We start from the raw sequence: 21,237 nt of genomic DNA on the forward strand, positions 1-21,237 counted from the left end.
GAGCAGACCATCTTCAGGCAAGCCACCCCCCACCCCCACAATATACTTCTCATCCTGGCCTTTAAGATCACCACTGCCCTCCAGCTCCCCTGTCCTTCACTCAAGAGACTCAGACAATAGAGGGTGATGATCCAGCGTGGAGTACACAGCCTCCCCTCCCCCTGCAGCCAGAAATCATCTGTTACCCATCGCTGGGGCCCAGGCTGCCAGACTGAGACCTTGTGCCTCCCTCCTACTTCTTACTGGAAATGAGCCCCTGTCCACCCCCACCCCCCATCCGGCCTCCCAGGGGAGGTCCGAGGACTCATCTCTGGCCCTACCCCCCGGCTGGGCACCACTGTGCCGTGGGGAGGCAGGCTGAGGCTGGCGCCCGCTGTCCCTAGAGACCCTCCTGGGAGAGGAGCCTCCTTGTGATCTCTCCGGGTCAGCTCAGCGGCCCTGCTCTGGACTCACACTCAGAGGAGCAGCTTGCCGTGAGCTTACGATGCTGACGTTGCACAGAAATGTGCTGGAAATTACAGAGTGCCTTGGAGGGAAAAACAAACTGGGGTTTCAGTTCCCATGGAAACGGCATCTATTTGCAGAGACTCCTGCGTCAGAGCCTGGACCCCGTGCTGGTGGGGGCTGGGGGCAGGCATTAGAGGGCAAGGTCATCTGTTTACTGTCTGGAACCCTTCCAGGAGGGCACGTCTGAAAGGGCCCCCTTACCTTTAGCCTTGACTCATGGCTTTTCCCACAGAGGGGCCCGCCTGCTGGGCATTATCTTTGCAGAGAAGGGGATTTTGGGTAGATTTTTAAACTTATGAGTCAAGGGTGTGGGAAGACCCCAAATTCACCATTCATACATTTCTTCCACGCACATTTTTGACCTATTCTGTGCCAGATCCTGGGCTAGACCAGCCAATCAGGAATTGGTCTGTACCTGTTAAGTTTAGTGACTGGAGCTTCCCTTTCTGGAAGGAGCTGTGCTCATGAAGGGGGCACAGCAAGGACCCGCTAAGGACCACATGACCCAGGAATGCCCCAGGTTCACCAGCGTCGCTGCCCTTGCTTTGCAACCAAAGCCAAGTGATTTCTGTTCTCATGGGACAAGGGAGCTAGTTCCCACATCTCTCGGGGAAAAAATTACCCCTAAATGGTCAAGGCATGTACCCAGCCAAGAGAGGGGACTATTCCTGTCATTGTGTTGGGAAGGGTGTCTTTGCTAGTTGCTACCAAGGTGCTGTCCAGGCAAGAGGGCTTTATATCCATCGTCACCACCAAGTCGAGGCCTTTCTTCTACCTTCATTAAGCAAGCCAACAAAAAAAAAGTCTTTATTTTCACCTCTCTCTACTGGTACAAAGAGCTCCTGCATCCCCTCTCTCATGGAATGCAATTCTCCCAACAGTTGTAGGAAAGTTGCTGGAACATCATGCCCACCTTCAGAGGGACAAACCGAGGCTGTGGAGGGTCAGGCAGTTGTCAGGGCTCCACAGACAGTAAATGGTGAAACAGAATGGGAATCGGGTGCCAGATGCCTCTCTTGGTCCCCCTCCTCCCTGTCAAGGCACCTGGTGGCCAGATCACACCCCACCCCCCTTTCCCTGGCTGGCCTCCAACCTGTCTGAGGAATGGGGACCAGCTGTGTGTGGGAGAGCCGGGGCCGGTGGGGAAGGACACTCTGTATTTCATTTCATGGGGGCTGCATGGCAGAAAGACCACAGGCCCCTCTCCCCCATCATTTTATGCATGGATGCCTCAGTTTCCTTCTCTGTAAACCAGGGGTGTGTGTGTGGCTATCTGAGGGACCTGCGCCCATGTCAGAATTCTGATGAAATCCAGGCTGTTCCTTTCTCCGTGTGGATGGGTTGCGATGGGGTCAGGGCTGTTGTGCTCACTCTGCAACCCAAGGAAAGGACTCCTGTGTCAAGGGAGCTAGTTCCTACATCTCAGGGAGAAAGAGACTCTGCTTGGAGCGGATTTGTTTCCCGGTGATCTCCTTAGTGTCTGGTACCACCTAACAGCTTATTGGGCCCTTAGGGAAGTAGCAGAGCCTGGAACAATCTTTAACAGGGGAGGCAAGAACTGCGGGCAGAAAGTAGAAGAGGAAGAAAAGGTTCAAGGCCTTGAGGTCCTGCTTGGCTTGAGGGTGTGTGTGCAGTGGGATCCAAAGGGGCCTCAGGGCACCGAAGGTCCTTGAGGGGATGGCAGGCGACAGACAGTGTCTACCTGTCACGTCTGCCTCTGGTCGGGAAAGGAGGGGAGGAAAAGATGGGAAACAAATACGTCTGAACATCTGTCATGAAGGAGGGGTCTGGAGTTTCTGAACCAAGGATCAGATTGCAAGGCCTGACAAGGAGACAAGGTGTTGAATGCTGGGGAGAATTCCAGAGGCGAGGCCGCCATCCCCGGGTACACCTGGTAGCCCTCCATGTGGACGTTGTTTTCCCCGTTTGGAGGGAAAGGAAGCTGAGGCTGGCAAGTTGAGTGGATTCCCTGGGGGGCCACGTAGCCAGTGAGGGGGTGGGACTCCTCTGACTGCCTCTCCAGGGTTGGGTGGGCATGCTTTTGGGGGAGGACACGGCTATTACTTTTCTGAGTCCAAGATCTTTTCAATTTCTTGGGGGACCTGGAGACTCCATTACTGTTCTCATTCTTTCTAGTTGTCTGTTCCCCTCTCCACTCCATGGTCTGCTCCCTTCCCATGGGTCCCTCCTCTTCGCAAGCTCTACCTTTCGTCTGGTCCCAGCAGCTGGTCTCAGTTTGATGACAGAAGCCAGCTGTAGCTCTGGGGATTCTAGGGAATAGAGGAAACGAGTGTGCTTCCCCCCATGCCCCTTCCCTCGAGCTTTGTTCTGCTGCCCCGCAATGTTGAGCTAATCAGACGTGCCGTCAGGTTGTGGGCGAGCTGCGGGTGTCTGAGGGCTGCTGGGGAGGGGGTCACGTTCCTTTGGGTCATGTGTGTGCTTCAGTGAGTGTGCACGGGAGAGGAGGGGACTATTGCTGTATGTGGGGGTGTGTACACGAATTTGCACGTGTGTGTGTGTGTGTGTGTGTGTGTGCAGTGTATGCACTCTTGTATGAAAACGTTTGTGTGTGTCTTAAGCATAATGTGAGTGTACGTACAGATGAATGCACACCAGCGAGTTTAGGGCCAGAACTTGTAGGTCCAGGGCAAAATGAAAATGCTGAGCCTCTTGTTCAAAAATGATTAAAAAGTTCAAGACAGGGCCACCCGGGTGGCTCAGTCGTTAAGCATCTGCCTTGGGCTCAGGCCATGACCTCAGGGTCCTGGGATCGAGCCCCTGCATTGGGAATCCCTGCTCAGCGGGGAGCCTGCTTCTCCCTCTCACCCTCCCTCTGCTTGTGCTCTCTCTCTCTGTGTGTCAAATAGATAAATGAAATCTTAAAAAAAAAAAAAAAAGTTCACGACAGAGATAGCGGGGCCTTAAATCAAGCGTGGGCCCTTCTGAGAGCCAGCTCCGCGGGACCGCACGGGTCTCTGGCCGTGATGCTGGCTGTGTATACGAGCGTGTACAACTTGTAGATGTGTATGTGTGTGCTGCCTGTGTGGTGTGTGTCAGTGTGTGACACTGGGCGTGGGCGCACTCTCGGGCATGAAATCTGAGCCTTTTCCTCACCACCCCCAGGCCAGGCCCCTCGGCAGTTGCTGGTGTCTATCAAAGGGAAGGTGTGTTTTATTTTTGGCGTTTTGTGCGCCTTTGCCGCCTGCTCCCATAGTGCCCTGGGAGGCCTTTGTTTTAGCGCTTTGTTGGAAGGCTGACAAACACTTCCCTCCACCTGCTGCCAGGGTGGCCCCACCAGAAACCACAGCTGGGGGTGGGGCAGCTTCCTCAGCCCCTCACCCACCCACCCCGTACCCCTTCCAGGCATCAGCGAGCGCGCGGAGCCCTGCCCGGCTGACCCCACCCAGACGAGGTACTGCAGCACGTTGGAGCTGGAAACAATGGTGGAAATCATTTGGCCCAGCTCCCCCACCTCCCAGTTAAGGAGCTGGAGGCCCAGAGAGGGAAAGCCGCTTGCCAGCGTTGCCCAGTACGTCTGGGGCAGAGCCAAGACACTTTCCTCCCAGAACGTTCAGCCCTGCGGAGCTGGCCTGGGTGGGAAGCAGGGTCTGGAGGAGAGAAGGGGAGACCAAGCCCTTAAGGAGCAGCAAAGCCTGGTTGCTGCGGGGCCATGGGGTCCCATCCCCCTAGTGGGTGGGGGCTCTTTCTTTGTTATTTGATCCTCCCTCCTCCCAGGTCAGAGCTTTGTGTCCGGTCAGCCTTGCAAAATGTTGGCTGGTCCATTTTGAGAATGTTGGCACCATGCCTGGCACAAAGTCGGGGCTCCGTGCATATTTGGTAATGAATGAAGAGTATTTAGTTGGCTTGTGCAGTCGGGTGGCAAGAACACGGGCTTTGGAGGCCAGCTAGAACTGGCCCAAATCACTTAGTAGATTGACCACGGAGAAGCTGTGTGTTGCGGTGAAGTTGCTTAACCTCTCTGAGCCGCCGTTCCCATCTGTAAAATGGGACTCTAGCAGAGTTGGTGTGAGGATGAAATGAGTGAAGATGTATCCCTCCATATGGTGTGGAGTACATAATACAATTGTGGTAAGGTTGTAGTCATTCTCCCTAGCTATGTCACCTCAGGGAAGTCACACAAACTTCCTATAAACCTCAACGTCTTCACCTGTTGTCCTGAGAATTCAGCGGCAGGTGCCATACCCAGCACCGTCCCTGGCACATCACAGGCACTCAGTAAATAAGAGCGTGTCTCCCCTCCTAGGCAAGGTCTTTTCTACCTTGAGGCTCTGTGATTCCTGCAGGCCCTTCTTCGACAGCCTCCCGCCCTGGTGTCACCCAGCCTCGGATGCTCCCAGCAATGAAGTCTCACCAGCTCCTGGCAGTCCACAGTCTCCCTGAGTTAGAGGGTAGGGAGACGTGGCTGCGGGGGGAGGGGTTGGTAACTGAGAAGAAGGCAGAGCAGGTGTAGCTCTTGGACAAAAATCCAAGTTCTGCCTTTGACAGGGACTGAAGCCTTCCAGGTGTGTCCAGACCTGTGTCCTGATCTGAAGATGAAGGTAAAGGCAGAGGAGTGACTCCCTGAACCCCTGAAGGCTTAGAGCTTCCCATTGTTCTTCCTGCTTCCTTTCCCTGGACTCCCAAGGCCCAAGGTGGCCCGCCACATGCCTTGGCAGCTGAATATCCCTGAAGGCAGGTGGCAGAAAGAGGTGTTAGTGCAGACCACATGGCAATGTCCAGGGAGTTAGCTACCGGGGACGAAGCCCAAGCTTCTGGGCAAGAGACTGAGCTGGTGCCACCGTAGGTGACCCCTGGCCCCTGGCTTGGCCACAGAAAACACCTCCTGGGCCTGGGAAGAATGCAGCACTTGGCCTTCGCATGCGACCGTGTTCCTGTTTCCGTTACTCGAGTACTGTTTGCACAAACCAGAAAAGATAAATGTGCATGCAGTTCCAGACCTCCTTTTAAATGCTGGGAAAGGATTTGGGACATTTCATCTGTGGTATCCGTGGAACTTACCAATGTCAGCTCTTTACTCGGAATAAACATGAACTCTGCGGCCCTGAGCAGGCTCTGACCCAGGCATGAGAGGGGTCGGGGGCAAGATGTGTTTCTTCCCTAGCCCTCCAGCTAAGGGGATGGATGTCTGACCTTGAGACCTAACGCCCCAGGAGGGAGTGGAGAGGGCCAGAACCCGGCAAGGCCTGCTCATGCTGGCCTGTGTTTGTTTACACGGAGCCGAGAACCCAGAGGCCGCCTGTGCGGTGGTTACTACGACACATGGAGGAACCCAGCGAGTGAACTCCCTGGGGTTGGGGAACAAGAGACAAAAATAAGGTAATATCCATCCTCCCAGAGAAGGCGGGAGGAAGAACAGTCTGAACTGGGCCACGCACACGTGCACGTGCGCATGCACACACACATACACACACGAATCCGTGGGAGCATTCATGGGTCCCCATTTCTGATTTAGGAGGAGATCAGTTAAGATGTGTCAGACTAGAGCTGCTTTGGCCAAGCAAGGGGCTGTGTAGCCTTTTCTGCAGCAGAACCCTTGTCTGTGTCTCTTTCTAGGCCCCCGACAAGACAAACGACAGAGCTGGGGGGTGGTGTGTGCACGCGTACGTGTGTGTGTGCGCACGCACGCGTGCATGTGTGTGTGTGTGTGTGAGATGAGACTTCTACTCCCTGCAGTGCCTCTCACACATCTGCTCTCACAGAGAGGAGGCCAGGAGGGCTTGCCGGGTTGTTCTTTTGAGCTCAGGGAGAAGAACCCCCTCTTTTACCCCCTGGGGTTTTTCTAGGGGCTCAGACCAGGGAAACGGGGCCATTTCTAACCCCCTCCTGGCAAAGAGGGCCATGAGCCCCCCTGTGTCTAAGACTAATATAGCCCCTTTCTCCCCACCTGACTGGTTCCACCCACTGACAATACTCTCCAAGTCGGGCCCCTAGCTGGGTTGCCCCTAGAATGCACCCCTGCCCCACTTCCCCCTCCTTCTGCTCCCCTCCACTCCCCATCCCATTTGCCTCGACTCCCACCCCTGCCCCCAAAGGCCTGTTTCTTCTCCCTCCAACTATTTACCTTCAGTACAGAAATAAATTTGACTCTCGAGAGGATCCTTTCTTTAAAAAGATCAGTTGCCTGAACTCCCTTGGAACGGCTGCCACATTTCTTTTCTTTGTACCTCATTCTCCTGGACTCAGGGGCAAGGACAGGGACTATTCGTGGGAGCGAGGGGGAGCTGCTCCTTAAGGGCCTGGCCACAGGACAGGAGGGACAGTGCTTGCCAGAGCAGAGCTGCATGGTCTGGGACATGGATGGCGTAGGCTGGGGTGGATGTGTAGGGGAGCACAGGGGAGCGCAGGAGATCTGCAGGAAGACCTCTGGCTGGAGCTCGGGAGCCTGGGCTCAAGTTCTAGCGCAGCCAAGAGCTCCTAAGAAACCTCAGGTGAGTAATTTAGCTCTCTGAGCCTCAGTTGGCGTACCCGTCCAGTTGGTGGGAAGGGCAGACTGACTCATCTTCAGGCTGTCCTCCAGCTTGATTTATAAGTTGTGGTGGGATGGAAATGGGGCTAAGGAATTGAATTTGGTTTCCTGGTGGAAACTTGTGGAAACTTTTTTTTTTTAAACTACCATATATTAAACATTTCTTAATGATGATCAACAACACTTCCAGAAGGATTTCTAAGCATTTGACATCTGTGAATTTATTTGCTCCTCACAACAGTCCTAGGAGGTAGGTGCTATGATTTTCCCCATCACACAGACTAGGAAACCGAAACACAGACTAAGTAAGGAGCCCGAGGAGCTTAGCTGAGATTCAAACCAGGCAGTCTGGCCGCAGAACCCCTGCTCCTCATCACCACGTTCCGCATTCCAGGCGCCGTGCGACGTGTTTGCCAAATCCTCTCCATCTTGCAGTTGGGAAATCTGAGCCTCAGAGCAGTTGAGCAACAGCTGAAGGTCACACAGCTGGGAAGCAACAGAGATGAGCTTCCCAGTCAGCCTGGCTTCAGAGGTCCGCTCTCTCCCATCCGCTTCCCATAATCCTGCCAGACCCTCAGGCCCCCAAAGCCAGCTGATCCGGTATTCTTATATTGCAAAGTCTCTTTAAGCAAGTCAGTTCCTCCTTCTGGGCCTTGGTTTCCCCATCTAGAGGCTGATTGGGGTGGACCAGCAGATCCCTGCAGTCCCTTGCAGTCCTGTGAATCCATGATTCTTGACGCGTGGTGCTTCTGGCTGTAAGGGCAGAGGTGGGCCCTGGGGGTGCAGCCAGGGAAGATGGGGATGGAGAGAATGGGAAAGCTATAAGAGACAGGAGGGGGGGGCCATGGGGGCCATGAAACCCGTTCATGGGAGCAGTTGTATGAAGCAGATGATAGAAAGGGAGAGAGAAGCCTTGGGTGCTGGGGCAGGGGGGCTCCCCAATGGGTTTGTTCCTTCTTCCTAGGGGTCCCCCAAAGTTCAGGGTAGGCCCAGGAGAGCTCTGGGCAAGGGAGCAGGGTCCAGACCAGCTATGAGCTGAGATAGAGCAGTTTGGGGAATTAACATGGCTGGGGTTCTGTTGTCTTTGTAAATACTCGGAGATGTCCAGTTATTTTAGAAAAATGTATCTGAAGCCGAGATGGCATGTTTGTGCGGTTGGCCTGGCTTCCGGCTCATGAGTGTGCCCTTGAATTCCTCCCTTCAGGAACGGAGGATTGGTTTCTTGCCCATACCCTCATTACGACGTACATACCAGTGGGCTCCATGCTCTTCTCAGGGACCCCACAGGCACTCTGGGGTCCTCCCCACACCCCACACTCATGCACACACATCTGTAGCTGCATGTTTTACTGCTTAGCCCTGCTGTGGCAAGCACCGCTTCCCCCTGGCTGCACCCGGGCCAGCTTCCTTTTCCCCAGGGCATGCTGGCCAACAAGTCGTGCCCAGTGCAGCCCACGGAGGAGACAAAGGTCATGTGCTGAAGACCAGAGAGAATGGGCTGCATTACCAAGCGGGCTCTCTGGAAAATGTATACTATCACCTTTACCTGAGTATACCCTCCCTCTCACCCCCTGCCAGGCCCCCAGCTGTCACTGTGCTGGGCCCTTCAGATGCCTCCTCGTGCATCACAGCTTTGGGCTAACCTCCTCTCTGGCTTGGAGGAGTCAGGGTTCCGGGGAGGCGTCAGGGATCCCAGGGACATGGATCTATGTTGTGGGCAGTGACTATTCCCTGATCCCTGCTCCTCCATGATGGGTCACTGGACATCGGCTATTGCTACAACAGTGGTCTGTAGGGTGGGTCGTGGATGAACTTGGCTTCCAAGCAAAGGGTGCAGCCTATCACATGGGTGCCATGCCCAGCCTCCTTAATCCAACATGCTGTAGTCTGGGTGCCCAGGGGTGGAAGAGGCCCTTTCTCTAAGAACCATTGTGGGGAGCTTGAAGGGACTGACAAAGGCTTATGGGCTCTAAGTTACAGACCGAGCAGGGACCGGACGAGCTGACCAGTGAGTAAATGTTGCTAAAGGTGACGGAGAGCTCCCAGCCGTTGACGTTTTAAGGACAGCTTGGCTCTCTCCAAAGTTCAGCTCATACCACGTCTGTGGGTCACTGCTGATGGCACAGGCTTGGGTCCTCTCCCACGAGTTCTGGAAGGGCATTTGCAAGTTGGGCACCCTGTGCATTCCCTCCCCCTCCCTCTTTCAGCCTCCTGGGATGGTGTCACAGGAGGGGCTCAGAGCATAGCTTGGCAGACCCCACGGCTCTGATCATCTCTCAGAAACGAAGCCCAGGGAGGGCAGAGAAGAGGAGGTGATAGGGTGGGAAGTGGGGGCTTGCAAAACAGGGACATACCCATTTGCCATTTACCGAAAATGTCCCCCCTTTCTTTTAAAGCTGTTGTTTCCGCAAAGGAAAACTTGTATTTGTCTGTGAGTAAACTGCGCCGTCTTAATGAACTGAAAGCAGGCCAGGATGAGCGTTTTTTTTTGTCCCCATGACTAAGAACAAAGAGCAGCTCACTGGCCTTCAGCAGTCAATACTGTCACCACCACTCCTCCACCCCCCCTACCCTCCCCCCGCCCCCCGGTCCCTGTCCCTAACCTCTCTGCCTGCCCTGTCCTCCTTCGGAGCAGAGCTGAGACCCACCCGAGAAGGGCTCGCCGCACGTCATCCGTGCCCCAGAGTCCTGGCCGGGAGCGTGGTTTTGGCCGGGCAGAGGCCGCTGGCTTGGCCCGCAGGAAACACCACGCCCCTCCCTGAGGAGAGCCTGGGCAGGCAGCAGCCTGATGAGAGGTGGCGGGCACTGGGCAAGTGTGGTTTCAGGGAGGTCTGGAGCCTGCCATTCCTTGGTGGCTCAGATGACAGTGAGAAAGAGACGGAGGGAGGAATGCAGAGTTTGACCCGCTGGCATCCCCTTTCCCTGCCAAGCCGAGACGTCTCCCCACCATCTCAGGTCCCAGAGACAAAGCCTTGTTTTCTGGAAGACCTTGCCTCAGCCCTCGACTCTCAGGGAGGATGTCTTCCTGGGTCAGAAGGAGTTTCATTCAGAGGACTTGCCGTGCGTCCTTCTCCGGTCCACCTGTCACCAACTCTCCCTTCACTCCAAGTGCGGACTGTTTCCCCACTTCCACTCTTGATTCTTGGTCTGGAGGACAGCAGCCTTGGTTTTGGAGTGTCGCAGGATTTGGCGCAGCTTATCGGTCACAGCGCTTTGGAACCTGGGTGGAGGTAGCTAGGGCCAGGGGTCCGGGCTGCTGCACGTCCTCTCCCCACGAGACAGAGCTTCACGGCCAGGACTGCCTTTCCCTCTGCAGCTTTTGGAGCCCAAGTCTCCTGCTGCCCGTCCGGGGGCCCTGGGAGAGGTCCCTCTCGTCCGAGTGGAGCGCCACCTATGGGGAGAAGGTGGTGGTGGTCTCAGCCTCCACGCTCATGGAGGAGCGCCGGGTGTGGCGGCAGGAAGACCACTGGCGGAGCCGTTCCTGGCTCAGGCAGCCCAAGTCCTTGAAGAGCTTGAAGAGGTCATTCCTGAACTTGACACCAATGAAGGCATACAAGAAAGGGTTGACGCAGCAGCGGACGCAGGCCAGGCTATAGGTGACGTCATAGGCAATGTGGAGCTGCTTACTGAGCTCGCAGCTGCCGCTGCCAGTGATGTTGAAGTTGGCCACCGTCTGGGCCAGGACCACCCCATTGTAGGGCAGCTGGAAGGCGATGAAGACCACGACCACGGCGATGATGACCTTGATGGCCTTGTTGCGCTCGAAGTTGCGGGCCTGGAGCAGGGTGCGGATGATGACGAGGTAGCAGAAGCTCATGGCCCCCAGAGGGATCAGAAAGCCCACCACCATCTGGGCCACCTGGATGGTGATCAGGTCTTCCACGTGCTCAGTGACAAGGGAGCACCGCAGGGCTTGCTCGCTGCTGCTTTTTTGGAGGCTGCTATACAGCAGCTCTGGGGTGGACAGCACCATGGCCAGCATCCAGATGCCCACGCAGGACAGCTTGCTGATGAGGAGAACCCGGGCACGGTGGCGGTGGGCCGAGACGGCCTGGACAATGGCCACGTAGCGGTCAATGCTGATGCAAAGAAGCAGCAGCATGCCGCTGAAGAAGCTTATCTTGTAGATGCCGAAGATGATCTTGCAAAAGTTCACACCAAAGATCCAGGACTTGGCTGCGCTGTAGGCCCAGAAGGGAAGGGTCAGGAGGAAGAGGATGTCGGCCATGGCCAGGTTGAGCAGATAGGTGTCGGTCATGGTCTTGAGCCTCTTGAAATAGATGTAGGTCAGTACGACCAGCCCGTTGCCCAGCAGGCCCATGAAGCAAATGATGGTGTACATGAGCGGCAGGAACCAGGCTTTAAAGTTCCGCACGTCTTTCTTGAAGCATACAGACTCGTAGAGAGTGTAATCCACCGTGGTATTGTCTCCGATGTAATCATCTGTGACCTCATCTTGGCACAGGCACACCTGCGGGGGAGGGAACAGGGCAACGTCATCCAGCTTAGCCAAGTGGGATCCAGCTCAACTCAGCTCACCTTGAGGCCCCGGGATTGCCCAGAGCAAGTGGTCCCCATTAGGGGCATCACCCACAAAGCCTGCAAATTCTTGGGCCCCATCTGGGACCTACGAACCTGGAATCTACGGGGGCGGAGCCCTGGGATCTGTTTTCCTAAACTTCCCAGGTGGCTCCCAGGCTTAAAACTGGTGCTTCCCAAAATTTAACATGCACATGAATTACCTGGCGATCTTGTCAAAATGCATGTCCTAATTAGATAAGCTGGGACCTGAGATTCTGCACTTCTAGTAAGTAGCAAGGGTCTGTTCTCACCAACTCAGAGAGGCTCGGCATTATGTGCCCTGAGGGTGGACTGGAAATCATCTGGGCTTTGAGGTCCCATGAGCCTCGGGCCGCATAAACACACTTTATCTCTGAGCCTCAGTTTCCTCATCAGTGAGATGGAAACGACTATAATCTCCCTCTGTGGCTGGGGTGAGGTGCTTAACCTCGGTTCTGGCGCCTAGAAACTCCAGAAGAGGAGGGATGTGTGTCTTTCATCTTGAGCCTCCTTTTAGAATCTTCTAGAAAGAGTTTTCCAGGGAGCCTGCAAAGTACTTCAGCTTTTGAGGGGGAAATCCATGTCGGGGTTCGGGTTGAGGAGGGCTTGGAGCCAGAAGGCAGATACTCTGTTAAGAAGCCTCAAAACCTTGGTTTGGGGCAAGCTGCTGTGACTCTGGGTGATGAGTGACTTGCAAAATTCTATGGATCCCAGGGCCCCGAGGTACGGTGCCCCGCACGCAGCTGGGGCTCCGGCAACATGTGCCCAAGGGCACTGAACTGTGCAGCTATGACGGGGTGGAGGGTGCCCTGCTGGGCCACTGCCTCCTCAGCTGTGATGGAGTCCTCTCTGCATCCCCAGGAAGAGCATGGGGCTCCCTTGTCTCCTACTCTCCTTCTGGGCTCCCACTCTCTTCCCCTACCTCTCTGTCTCTCTCTTCCGCCCAGTCTCTTCTGGCAGATCCCAATCAGCCGGGCTCAGCGGCTCAGGGCCTTTTTTTTTTTTTTAAGCCCGTTTGTAAGGCAAGCTGAAGTATCAGGCAACCTGCTGTGATTTTATCAATGAAGGAGGGCATGCGCCCCTGCATTCCTGTGCACAGGGACAGCTGAGCCTCTGTAGGCTGGCAGCTGGGCTTCGGGGCTGCCTGGGGAAGCTCATGGCCCCTCCTCTAGGACCTGAGCTCTGGGCAGCTCACAGTGATGGGTTTTCATGCACCTGGGGAGCTGGAGGGACTTTAGAGACGAGGAAAGGGAGGCTTTTGGAGAACTTCGTTCAAGGTCACATAGCCGGAGTGGAACCCGGTCTCTTTCCCACATCCTGTCTCTTGTCTTTCTCACTTCCAAATCCTGAATTTATCACTGTCACAGAACGAGGACAAAAGAATATCCAAGAGACTTTCCTTTGGGCACTGCTGTCTTGAGAAAAGTTAGCGGCACCCCCCTTTCCCCTCATCTGGGCACGACTGCAGCTTGGGGGTCCTGAAGAGGCTAGCTGCTCTCAGCCTTAACCCATGGTAAGTCCCAGGGTTACAAGTGTGGGGTCCCTGGACATAAGGGGGGTATACCCAGCCTTTGTGAAGAGTGCTCCCCACCAGCATGACCCGCCCTCTTTTTCCACCCTTTACTACTTCCGGACTCTGGGCCACTAGGCACGATGCCTCTGCAGCCCACAGCTCCACCACATCCTGCCCCGTCTGAGCCACCCCCATTCCCCTAAGTAAAGAGAAGAATGAGCCCTAGCTGTCCCTCATCCCCTCCCCAATCTTCCATTCTCCCCTTCTAGCAATACAGCCCCTCCCAAGTACTGAAGCAGGAAGAAAGAGGGGAGGGAGTGGTGATGGGGAAGGGGGCCAGGCTGTGGGCTGTGGCCCAAGCTCCGGGGGGCCTCTGGGATGGGGTTTTGGGAACAGTGCCCAGCTTGGGGCCTGCCTCTGGCCGGAGCTCCTGGAAAGCTGCCCCTCTGGCCTCCAGACTTGGGGAAAAGCCAAATTCTGAAGGCCTGCCTCTCCAGCTTTGGACTTGGCCTCCCCCTCCCCCCTCCAGAGAGCTCCCACCCCCAACCAATGGAAGAGAGTAGATTATGAGTTACAGTTTCTTCTAACTCCAGGGCTCGGTGGGGCCAGCTTTCCTGTCTGCATTTCTGGGACTGAGAAGCAGAACAGTGTAAACTGGGGGACTTGGCTCCTGCAGAGTTTGGGGACCTATAAAGTATACACTCCCCTACCCCCAGTGTCCCGGACCCCCTGCTTTCTTCCCTCTCCACTAAGTGGGGCTCAGATGGGCCTCTTTATTTCATAGAAGGGTCTGGGGCCTCCAGGAGAGGCTTTGGCTGGACACCAGGGGCGGGAGACAGCTTTGGGGTAATAGGATCGTAATGAGGCCTCCAGACCACATGTTCTCTCGGCTCATGTACGAGTTTTGCACGCACGGCTGTGCACACACATGCACAGACTCCAGGAAACTCACAGCCGTTGTTTTGTGCCGTTCCCCTCGACAGACTCAGACGGAGCCCGCATTTCTGTATTCTGAATGGGGATGGTGCAAGTGCGGTGGGGGAGAAGGTGGTATCTTATTTCCCCTGTGTTTTCATTTTAAGCGGCATCCAGGACATTCAGAGACCACGTGTAGCTTGTAGGGTCACTCAGCAGATGGAGAGGGGCAGCCACCGGCTTAAGGAACAGTGGGTGGGTTTGTGTCTGGGTCTCTTTCTTTACAGCTAGTGCCCCCCTCCTCCACCACCAGGATTCTGGGGGTGGGAAGGGGTGGGCTTGGGGAGGGGGTATGGGGGAGGGAAGAGAGCTTTTGTTGGGCGCAGATCTCACCTGGAAAATGACAAGGAGAGCCACCACCAGCAGGCTTTTCATTGGTTTCCCTGCAGGAGACAAGGTGAGAAAGTTACTGCTTGGCAGGGGCAGCTCTTTGTTAGGAAAGAAGGCCTCAGGGAGGGGTGGGGGCCCTGTTGGGAACTTTCCTCACAAGCCCCAGGCACCTCGTTTGCCTGGAACATCAGAACCAGATTGTGCCTTGAAGCACCTGGCTGGCTGCCCAGCCTTGCCGACCCTCACCTCCGCTTAGTGGGATCAGAATGCATGGCAGCCCCTGTTCCCCACCCCCTTCCTGGCTCTTCAGAGCATCTTCTGGAGTTGGAAAGCTCGCCCTGGCCCACACTGCCCCTCAAGGCTGAGTTTCACCTGACCTTGACTCCTGGGTTTGAGTGGCTCCTCCCACCCCTGGTTGTGTGGGAAGCAAGGCCTTGAGGGAGGGGGTGATGGTAACTCTGTGTGTGTGTGTGTGTGTGTGTGTGTGTCTGTCTGTCTGTCCTGCACTGCTCCTTGCCAGTAACCATTGGGGAGCATCTTTCCTGCATCCGGGTGAGTGGGCAACACCATCTGCAGCCCGAATGTCCTCTGGGGGAGGCCAGCTGAGGAGACAGGCTGATGCCACAGGGCTAGCTGGAGGAGTGAGGTTATTTCCTGGCATCGCAAGGACAGGAAAGTGCTTCGGGGACCCATCTGCTCCCCACAACCCCTCATTCAACTGACATTCATTAAGGCCAACTTGTGGTTTCCTTGGCCTACTCCCTCAGCCTGTCGGTGGAGCAGGGACCTCTTCCCTTTCACCCAGTGCAGGCCCGGAATGAAGAAGGCATCCAGGAACTGTGGGTTGATGAGTGAATAAACGAGTGAGTGAGTGAGTGAGTGAGTGAATGCCCCAGCTTCTCCTTCTTCCAGGGGAGAGCGCGCCGGGGTGGCCTGAGGGGACGCAGTCCTAGGACGGTATGGTACGACAGAGACTATTCTCTGAGGTAACTACTTTTTTTGCTTGACTGAAGTGTGTGTGGGTATGTTTGCTCTTTCACTTGTTTCTAATCTGGGCCTCACGAGATGTGGGAAAAGGGAAGACACTGCCCGGCCTGCGCAGAGCAGGGTCAGAACCTGGGTACATTCTGGAAGTCAGGAGGCTCTCTGGAGTCTGAGCAGCGGGTTGAGACCCCAGGTTAGCACAGGCCTGGTGAGCTGCCGACAGACGATGGGGCCTTGGCCACTCAGTTCTGCTTTGTGGCTGAGGTGAGGGCTGGAGTGGGAACTTATTTCCTCTGAGGGCTGAGCAGGGAGGACAGTGCACGGGGTAATTTATGTAGCAGTCTTATCTCACCTAACCTCTGGGAGCACCCAGAGGACAGGTGTTGTGCTTTCGGACCTTTGTAGCCCCTTCCCAGGAACCTGACCCTCAGCCTCCCAGCCAGGGCCTGGCCCACAGCACAATCAGTAACTAGGACGCCACAGATGAATGCCAAGGCAGGACTTGCAGGCCGGTCACACCTCCTGTCTCATCAGGGACAGGGAAATGCTTGGGACTCCGCTTCAGGCACCTTCTGGAAGCTGGGGACCCTCTTCCTGAAAGCAAGGGGTTCTGCTTCTCAGGAGGGAGCGGATTGCCAGGGATTCTCTGTCCTTGGCTACAGCGCCACCTGCTGGAAATCTCTCTGCACAACACCCAATTTACTGCAAGCTCTAGGTGGAGTGCCTAAGGCAGGGGATTCTGGGCTTGGTGGGGTTCCTGGGCCAAGGAGGAAGAGCCTCAAGCCACAAAAATAAATACATAGTTTTCCCACCTCAAGCAAGTTATATTGCACACTACTGCTAGACCCGTCTTTCTAAGGCAGCGCTCTGATGCCAACCCCCACCAGGCCTCCTAAATCCTGAGGACCTCTCCCTCCAGCCCTACAGAGGAAAGCCCTGAAGCTTAGTATGGCAGTCAAGCCCCTTGCTGTCTTCCTGCACCTGCCTTCTCTTTTTGAGGACAGGCACACACTGTCCCATTGTCCCCAGCTTGCCCCTGAGTATCTGCAGTCCTAGGTAGGAATAGAGGACTGTGCAACGTCCTAGCTCCTCCTCCCATCCCCCTTCCTCGCCGAATTACCATGGGAGGCCTCCCTCAAGCCCACATCTCTATCTTCAACACACTTTTGTCAGGGTCCAACGCACCGCCCATTCTCCACTGACTCATCTTGGTGTGAAGTGCTCGAGGTTTCTTTAAACAGGCACAAATCTTTCGTTACTCTAGAGAAAGCCCACTTTGACTGTCAGTGAGAACTGAGAAACCTCAAAGTTTTGATAAGTCACAACGGGTAGATACAAGGAGTAAGAACTGTTTCTATTTCACTCCATCAACCCCTTCCCCGGGGGCCCTGTCCCATTCCTTTGCCCCTGGTGGGGGGGAGGGGAAAGGGGGTGAGACTAGGTTATGTGTGCGTGTGTGCATGATTTCTCATTCCAGGTGTATTGGAAATGGTGGATGAGGATCCGTAGAACCAAAACAGGCTGTTTTCAAGAAAGGTAACCAAATGGGAATTTAGGGGAACTCTGGTGTGTGGCAGGAGCCTGGTCAGTGGCCATGAGTCAGATCATTTCTGTCTGTTACAGAGTCATAAAGCAACAAGCCTTGGGCAGCAGCTTGGGTGAAGCCACTGAAGTTGGGAATCTTAGGGGTTGAGACGTGGATGACTTATATGTTGGGTATTTTCTGAGTTCTTGGGTTTCTAGTAATAATCATAATGAGAAGAAAATTCCCTCGAACTCCAACCTGAGCCCCCAGCAAGAAAAACTGCTTTCCTGTCTGGCTGGAGGGATTGCTGGTTGGTTGCTCTTCCAAATCCCTAACTTTCATTCCCACATTTTCCAGACCCTCTAGAGAATCATGGCTACCCATTTAGCTGCCCCCAAAAGCCATCCCATACTTTTTTCCTCTCTGGAATTCCTCACCTGCCAACACAACTTTTTTAGGGGAGGCAGAAGAGAGGGGCAGGGAAGAAGCCGGGAAGGGGTAAGGAAATTTGGAGAGAAGGTGAGAAGCCTGGGGGCTCCCCTGACAACAGGCAGGACAGCTAGGGGAACCTTGCAGTCCCTATGATATCACCTTCTTTACCCAGTGATAGAATTCAAATTCACTGAGCTCTCACTATGCACCAAATCGTTCCATGTACGATCGCTGTCATCATGGTAGGTAGGTACTACTATAATTCCCATCTAAGACTGAGGAAACTGAAGCACAGGGAGATTAGCAAATTTCCCAGAGTCACACGGTTGGCTAATAATGGAGCTGGGCTTTGAATCCTCCAGTTTCCAGAAACCACACTCCTACACCATCTTTATGTTGCCTCTTAGTCTTTCTGTATCTCTCCCTCATAAGATCCTATGAACGATGCCTTGTGATTCTCATGCTATTCCAAAAAACAGTGGCCCAGAGAGGTGAAGCCACTCGCCTGGTGTCACACAGCTGCTAAGAGATGGCTCTGAGATTTGATTGGAACTCTCACTACCTGTGTCACCTTACATTTCTCTTGCGTTCTCTATGTCTAGAGACCTCCATGGAGCGTGACGAGAGTCCTCACTTTCCCACATCCTGTGGGTCATCTAGCTCTGTTGCTTCTGTCCCCTAACATCTCAGAGCTGACCCCACCTCTGTCCTGACATCAGACTTTCAGAGTTCCTTCTGAAATGCAGCCCACATCCCTTAACTCACCTGACTGAAAAAGAAAAATCTTCACTGGCTCCCTATTGCTTTCAGGACAATCCCTCAGCAAGGCCACACAAAATCTTGAAGACTGGTTCTTCCTGTGCCTCTTGCCTCCCTTCTTACCTTCCTCCTTGGCGTGGCCACGTTCTTCACACCTCCTTCCACTTGCTCCTACCTTGTTTCTGTTAGCTTTTGTCGGAGCTGACTGACAGGGAGTCCACAGGCTGAGCCCCCGGGATGTTCTGCTTGGCTACATTGGATTTGCATTTGGATGACTTTCGGTGGGGCTTGCCTCCTCTGCTTCACTCTGCTCCCCTCCACGTACTACATCTTACGTCCCTTCCCTCATTTGCTTTGTTGGCCCCTGATGGAAATCGAGGCTGCTCTCCCTGCCACCTCCCGCCTCCCTTGTTCCTCCTTGTCTGGTTTGAAAGCTCGGACACGCCTTTCAAAACCTAACTTGAATGCTCTTCCGACCCATGTTCCATGGTCACCACTTTTCTTTGGAGCTTCCCACGTGCCTCACGGAGACCCCATCAGCACTATGTCTCCCCCGCCCCGTCTCAGTGGCTTATGCCTCTGTGTGACTCTCTTCACACAAGACTGGTCATGACCGAATTTCCCCATCAATGAGAAGTGCCTGGAAGAAGGTACCAAAGAGGAGAGGTTTTCCCAACAGCTCCCAGAGGCTGCAGTGCTCCCCGCCTTCCCAGCCATGCTCCCAGGCCAGGAGGCTTTGGCTCAGCATTCTTTTACCTTCCCTCTGCTGCCATTTCAGACCAAGCTATGACACATAAGTCTCTCACAGGCTCATTTTTTCTTTTCTCCGTTTTTGGAGAATTCTGAGGTCTTAAGACTCCTCTGTCAAAGGTGGGAGGGTGCCTGGGGCTGCTCATTCAAATCATGAAAGAGACCAGCTCAGCCCAGCTTCAGCTTTGGTGTTTTCATTTTGTGTAACAGAAACTCTGCCTCTTCACCCACCTCTTGCTCCCTCCTGGGCAGACGGAGAGAAAAACAGATCGTTCATGGCTCATCCGCCCCACCAACGGCCCCGAGTCTGTTCTGAGCAAAGCTTCCCTCAGTGGCTTCCCTTCCTACCAGTATTTCAGGCTTGGCCGTTGGGGCTCTCTCTCTCGAGTTGAGTGAAGTGGGCGAGAACATCCCTTTCTCCCAAACCAGAGGTTGCCCTCCCTCCCCGCATCAAAGCCTGTGAGGCTAGCACCCCAAGCCCAGGTCTGGGGGAAGACCCTCAGTGGTGGCCCAGAGCTGGTTCTCAGAGGCCCGTGGAGCCAGGGTGCATGGCCCTCCCTGACTCTCTGTTCAGTCATTTCAGGCCTTGAATTGGTCTGACGCTTGAAATCAACCGTGGCGGGAGAATTTACACCAAGGAAATTGGCAAGAACTACCAATCAGCGCCCCTCCCGCTCCAGGGAAGCAGGTTTCCCAACATTTCCCAGCACCCCACGGGGACACACAGAGGTCATAGAGGTCTCCCTCAGGGAGGTCCCACAGAGAGTCAGGAACCGGTCCTCAGTGGGCGATGGCCTGCGTTCTGTGACTGTGGTAAGTGGCAGGGGGCGGGGGTCTGGGGAGAGGGATTGGGGAACAGGCTGCTGGGAGGAGAGAATGTCGGAAGAGATTTTTAAAAACTGAAATCAACTCAGAGTTGTTGATGTCATTCATTCATTCATTCATTCATTCATTCCAAAAACTTTCTGCTCATCCCCCCAAAGCCTCTGAGAAGGAGATGTAAGGATCTGGTCCCACCTGTCAGGCATTCCAGTGGTAGGTCAGGCGGCTACTTTAACCCATTTCCAGCGGATTGCTGGGTCCACCTGGGGTTCTGGGTAGGCCAGGGGAGGGGGTAGGCAGAGTAAAGGCAAGAGGCTGTGGTGTGGTGGGAGGAGTGTGAGGACAGCACAGGGCGCACCAGTGAACCTTCACTTTTTAAAGGCAACCTCTTGCGGCTTTGAGGCTGCCGTGGTGCTTCGCTTGCTGGTGAGAATGAACCATCCAGGAACTTGGCCTCTGTAGCATCAGCCAGGTCTGACTTCATAGCCGAGATTTACACATGGGGTGTCTGGAGCTGGACGTACCCCGTACCCCTCACAACCCTCTCAGAGCTTCTTTTGTAATCCCTCTCATTAAGACCAAGTTTCGATCAGAGGACAGGCTTTTTAAAGGGATGAGTCATCGGCCAGGGCAGAAAACATGAAGTAGGCTATGACTTCTCCAGGCTGAATGCCCCACTGTTGTCCCGTTTCCTGTTGCCCACCCAGCCTTTAACCTGCACGCGGCGGGAGCTGACCCAGAGGGATGTGGAGCCTGCTTGCGTTTGTCCTACCCCGTACTGCATACTCTAACCTTCCCTTTGCTCCTAAGAGCACGGAACTTCTGATCCCTGCTTAGCAGGCGAGAAAGGTAAAAAGCAGACAAAGGCGAGGAGTGGAGGGCCTGGAGCCCTCTGAGGACTTTTCCCCTGATGAAACAGGTCCCAGGGAGCCTCACCCACCACCCCAAGCTGAGATGAAGACAGGGACCATCCAGATCACCACCAACCCCAGCCCTGCAGCCTTTTCCCGTCCTTACTGTTCTAGAAAGACACCACCTCACCACCCCCACCTCCCCTTGTCTTTCCTGGTGCCAGTGGTCACCCCTTTCCCCAGCTCTGAAAGGTGTATCTGTTGTGCCTAGGAGAACAGGGTGGCTGATTCGCATCAGGACAGACCCTGATTAGTTGGGAGGCTCCCCTGTACTTTTCATCCCCCTCCTCCCTCTCCATTCCACAGGGTCAGGCTGGATGTCAGAGTGACCCCGTGCTGCTCTTTCCCACATGGGGAGGCTCACTCACCCAGGTCCATGACACTCTCTGGGCAGCTGAAACCACACAGGAAGGCTGTGCCGGGTCTTGAGCTCCCACTGTCTGGGGAGGAAGTGCTTTTAAGTTCTGAGAGGAGCCACCCTCTTCTCTGCCCCTCCTACCCCAGCTCCTTCCTCCAATCCGACCTCAACCACGGCCCCCACGGTGCCTTCTAGAACCAAGGGTTATGACAAGGTGACAGTGACAACCCACTCACTGGTCATAGGATCATGAATCATCAGGTTATTTATATTGAAAAAGCCCCCTGTGTAGCCCAGAAGTTAAGGATCCCAACCCAAGGCAGG

At 54.8% G+C, this 21,237-nt stretch overlaps 1 protein-coding gene across 6 annotated transcripts; it reads right to left on the minus strand.

Moving 5' to 3' along the window:
• Positions 1-7,187: 7,187 nt before the first annotated feature.
• Positions 7,188-21,016, minus strand: CCR7 (C-C motif chemokine receptor 7). 6 transcript variants are annotated; one of them, XM_032321319.1, is made up of 4 exons: positions 20,924-20,994; positions 18,829-19,066; positions 14,376-14,425; positions 7,188-11,465 (listed from the first exon to the last, which is right to left on the minus strand). In XM_032321319.1, the coding sequence occupies exons 3-4, from the start codon at positions 14,415-14,417 to the stop codon at positions 10,386-10,388; spliced, it is 1,122 nt and encodes a 373-aa protein (XP_032177210.1). In that variant the 5' UTR covers positions 14,418-14,425; positions 18,829-19,066; positions 20,924-20,994; the 3' UTR covers positions 7,188-10,385. The 6 variants fall into 6 exon arrangements, with proteins under 6 accessions (XP_032177210.1, XP_032177208.1, XP_032177209.1 ...); XM_032321317.1 differs by lacking the exon at positions 18,829-19,066 and having other exon boundaries at positions 20,924-21,016; XM_032321318.1 differs by lacking the exon at positions 20,924-20,994 and having other exon boundaries at positions 18,829-20,914.
• Between the last annotated feature and the right edge of the window lie 221 nt (positions 21,017-21,237).

This window comes from Mustela erminea, chromosome 18, assembly GCF_009829155.1.
Source record: "Mustela erminea isolate mMusErm1 chromosome 18, mMusErm1.Pri, whole genome shotgun sequence".
NCBI classification, from domain to species: Eukaryota; Metazoa; Chordata; class Mammalia; order Carnivora; family Mustelidae; genus Mustela; species Mustela erminea.